Raw genomic sequence first — 4,281 nt, forward strand, 5'->3', positions numbered from 1 at the left:
CTCATTCTCTATTCTGCTGATCTAGCCCTTGCTAACCAGACCTTTCCCAGCTTTCCTGTGTGTGCATTATTGCTAATGCACTTATGTCCCATTCCCTGTAGGTCAGGACTTCTACCACAGTAGGATCACTCTCCTTTTCTTTGCAGGTCCTGCTCTAATCTCTATCACTGCCGAGACGGGCCATGGGAGTCTGCCAAATACATCTATAAAAATTCTGTACATCAACAAATCATGTTCATTCTTTCTAATGATCTCTCTTCATTTAACTTTATTTAACTAATTAAATTTATTTGACAAGCTCAAGCTTTTTGGAAGCTTTGTGTGTTTTCCAGACTTACCTCAAAGACCAATATTGTAGTTATGGAGATCTCAGTTATTTACTTCACAAATTTATCGTTTTTATGTAGTTTATTACATTTACAGGTTTTGTTGTTGGCATTTTTGTTCCTTTTCTTCCTTCTGTTTTGTTTCCTTTATTATAGTCAGATGAATTTTTGTTCACCCAGGGCTTTCATATCTGCCTAATTGCCTCATGTGTGTATTTATAGGCTCAGTCTCCCTTTGGCCTTTGACAGAGCATCTGGTAATACAGGAAACTAAAACAACTTTAATAATAAACATTTACAAAACAAATTTAGAGGATTCATATTTTTCTACTAGTTTTAAAACACATCTTGGAACTTTTCAGGGAAATATAGACCTTAAATTTCTTGATTTCAGATTTTTGATGGAACCATGCTTCCCACTCACACACAATGTAACACATATAATTATTGTGATGGTTTTAACGAAAACCACACTTTCAGTACAGTGGATGTCTAGGTCTGGGGTCTTAACTTTCTGTTGAGGGAGTCATTTCCAATGTCAATGATGTGTCTCATGGCGTTCATTATTACAGCATCAATGTCAGGATTCAGTTCTGTTTCTGAGTGGTAGTTCTTCACTGGAAAAATAAAGTTAATAGGGATGCCCACACGTTTGCTGAACTGCTCAATCTAAATTAAAAAAAACAAACAAGAAATATAAAAAATATGAGAATTATTTTGACAGTTTAATTATAATGCATTCCTGTATACAGTTCTATTAAAATAAAGTACCCTTTGCTGCAGACATTTGCTCCTGTAGACATTTGTCACATCATGTTTTATCTCAGGAAAAGCCTCGTCAATTTTGGTGAAAATTGCCACTTGTGGAATCTCTGACAAAATAAAATACAAATATTGAGTGAATGGACTGTGATGTGAGATAAGTGTTTCCTAACACTTTTAGTTGTACATAAAAGACAGTGGTCCAATTTCTATCTGGAAGAATCATGAAAAATTTGGTAACTTCCAAATGACTGTGGTTACAACTGACTGTGATTTGTGAACTGTGATTATAACTGTGAATCCAAAGACCAGGTACTTGGAGCTGCTGCGTGGCACATACGAGTCTGACGTTGGTGGAATAGTATTGACAGCTGAGATAATGTACAGGATATACACGGGGAAACTGTGGGTGTTTTAGCAAAGAAACTGATGCGCTGTTGCTCCAATTGCTCAGTGTAGCTCTCTCTTAAACCCATTTTACAAACTCTGGTTTAGACTCTGATCCTACCTACATTCTGCAAATCTCAGGTGGGTTATGTTTGTATACTGTTTGTATATTATTTATGGCTTTGTGCTATTTTGCTCTTGTGAAGATAGCTCTTATTTGTTCAATTCTTCATTTACTTTAATTTTCACTTATAAATGCTATATAAGACAAAAATAATCCTCTTTTTTGAGGAGGTATTTAACTAAAAAAAAATATAATCACATATTTTGACTTTGAATTATATATTTTATGTATGAGCTTACTAATTAATACATTTCTATCTGTATTTATAAATTATATACTAAGAGTAATGCTTCATTAATAAGGAATTAAGGGCTGACTTATAGCTTAACAATGTGAATAAGTGTTATTCTTTATTGATGGGTGTTTACACTGAAATAGCAATAACAATAGCAAGTACTGATGGCTTACATTAGATTTTTTTTTTTTTTTAAGGCAGTTAGTTCCCATTGTAAAAAGGAGTGATTTTTGCTCACCCAGCTCAGTGGCTTCATCTCTGATCGCCTGTATTGCTTCCACAGTGGCATCACTCATCAGAGATGCAGTGTTGGCATTAATTACACAAACCAAAACGTGCACTCTGTCGTTCTCAGTTGGAGTTTCTTTGTAGTATCTATCGCCTTTTGACAGTTTATTTTCAGGGTTGAACTAAAAGATAAAGCGTAAACATAAAACAAATAATGTAAAATGATGAATTACCGAAAAATTACCAAAAATAATATGAAAATCTTTTCTTTTAACTGAACGTCAGAATTTTAAAAATGCAGTAACTCTACCACGTAACCATCTTTTATGTGGCCCTTCAGCGCCTGTTTGACATCTTTCACATGAATCCTTCTGTTTCTTCTGCTGGTTGTGTTTTTCAACCCCATCATGTCATTTAGGACAAAAGGGTAAAAGGCATTTCCCTTTTTGATCTTGTGGGTTGTATACTGTGGATCACATATGGAGAATACATTTATTTATTTTAACATTCAAACACTCTAAGAAACAGGTCCTATAATGATGATAAATTCAGAAGAATTTTAGAATCTATTGAGCTCTTGTTATTTTCATAATTTGTTGCCTCCACAGCATCACCCCTGGGTTAGTGGAATTCCATACCGAAACTTCAAGGTGAAGACTTAAGTTATTATTTTGGCCTTTTGAAACCAGAGGTGGTGAGCAAGGGGTGAATCTGATAGAGAAACGAAAGTGCCACTACTACTAGAAAGCGGCATTTGTAACATGAGCTGGTGAGGCAGGAGGGGCTAACAAAATCAGACAATGATAGCTATTGCATCTAGTAATAGCTAGTGCTCATTAGCACCAAGTATTACAGGGTTAGCTCATTGATGCTACTGATAGGATAGGAACATGGTGCATTCATTTGGTGGAACATAAGACTATCCGATTCCAGTTCTCACCACATGTTAACTTGGCATACATGACAGTAAAAGATAGATAAAAGCCTTCACAAAATTGCACATTCATGGATAAAGCCAGATCACTGATCTGCCTACAAGTTATTTAGTGAGTCACATATTAACTGTTACTGGCATAGTTGTACTCTGTCCATACCTTTTTGGTGGAACAGTCAGGAGTGTTAGCCACCAAAGCCTCGCAACATACTCTCTTTTGTAAGACGCTGTTTACAGAATTGATGAAACTAGATTTTCCAGCTCCAACTGGACCATGAAGAAGGATCCTAAGATTTTGTTTTTCAACCTCAGGTTTGTAGTTCTCCACAAAATGCTGATCAGTTGGGTTCTCTCTGCTTAGGAAAGGAAATATTACATTATCTCACACCTTACATGGAAAAAATGAATAGACATGGAACAACTGGGTAGTTTACTGACTAAACAGAGGAAATAATTCAAATGTATTTTTTTTCTGTGAGCTTCACTCACCCATTGTTAATTTTCCTCCATGGTTTTTCAAGAACTGACAAGAAACAATTTAATGAGAAAATAACATCAATGTATAGTGCGGGTTTTTTATTTTTTTTTTATTGGATGACAACTCGTATCATTATAGCTTTTGAATAAACTTACGTAGAGATGGAGCAGCTGTTGTTGAAGACGAAGAACCCATAACTGAAACATGAAGTATTTATTCTATTTAATTCAAAGTTTACAGAAACAATTTCATTTTTGCTTTGGATTAAAATGAACCTACCTTTGCTTGACAAAGCCTGCCACCCAATGCCAGAATGTGAACCTATCTACAGTTTTAAAGTCTTCCAAATCTGTTTTTTCTTTCAATTTAACAGAACATGTGACTTCTAGGACTTCCCCTTTGTCACAGTTTACTTTCATTTTCATCTTGTTTATAGATAACATGAAAACAGCAACATATTGATGTTTCCACTGTCATGTTTACTGAAAATATTTAATCTTACATCCTAACAGTGTGCTGTGTCACTGTGTCTTAATGATTTCTGGAAAATGATAAAATTTTAACTGTGGCTTTTCATTTGGTTGAGTTTGATATACTTCTATCATATAAAGTCATGTATTCCCACAAGGGGTTCTGCAAATTATTAGTTTTTTTTAAAACTTATAAGTAAAAAAAATTTTATATAGCACCTTTCTAGATAAAAGATCACAAAATGCTTCACACAAGGATAACAAAGCATAATTACTTTGTTATTATGTGAACTTGTCATGGGCGACTAGGCTTATTCAGGGTTTGGATTTAACCCTT

The 4,281-nt window shown here is 34.7% G+C and overlaps 1 protein-coding gene across 2 annotated transcripts; it reads right to left on the reverse strand.

Moving 5' to 3' along the window:
- Positions 1 to 668: 668 nt before the first annotated feature.
- LOC147334236 (interferon-induced protein 44-like) lies at positions 669 to 3,669 on the reverse strand. Of its 2 annotated transcripts, none has more exons than XM_086286667.1 (7): positions 3,630 to 3,669; positions 3,486 to 3,519; positions 3,157 to 3,349; positions 2,373 to 2,528; positions 2,073 to 2,244; positions 1,098 to 1,198; positions 669 to 995 (listed from the first exon to the last, which is right to left on the reverse strand). In XM_086286667.1, exons 1-7 carry the CDS (start codon positions 3,667 to 3,669, stop codon positions 819 to 821), a joined length of 873 nt encoding a protein of 290 aa, XP_086142793.1. In that variant the 3' UTR covers positions 669 to 818. The 2 variants fall into 2 exon arrangements, with proteins under 2 accessions (XP_086142793.1, XP_086142792.1); XM_086286666.1 differs by having other exon boundaries at positions 3,157 to 3,352.
- Between the last annotated feature and the right edge of the window lie 612 nt (positions 3,670 to 4,281).

This window comes from Aulonocara sp. 'chitande type north' Nkhata Bay, linkage group LG3 (genome assembly GCF_057382095.1).
Source record: "Aulonocara sp. 'chitande type north' Nkhata Bay isolate Kocher_YH1m ecotype deep benthic linkage group LG3, A_spYH_male_GT1.1, whole genome shotgun sequence".
Lineage (NCBI taxonomy): Eukaryota > Metazoa > Chordata > Actinopteri > Cichliformes > Cichlidae > Aulonocara > Aulonocara sp. 'chitande type north' Nkhata Bay.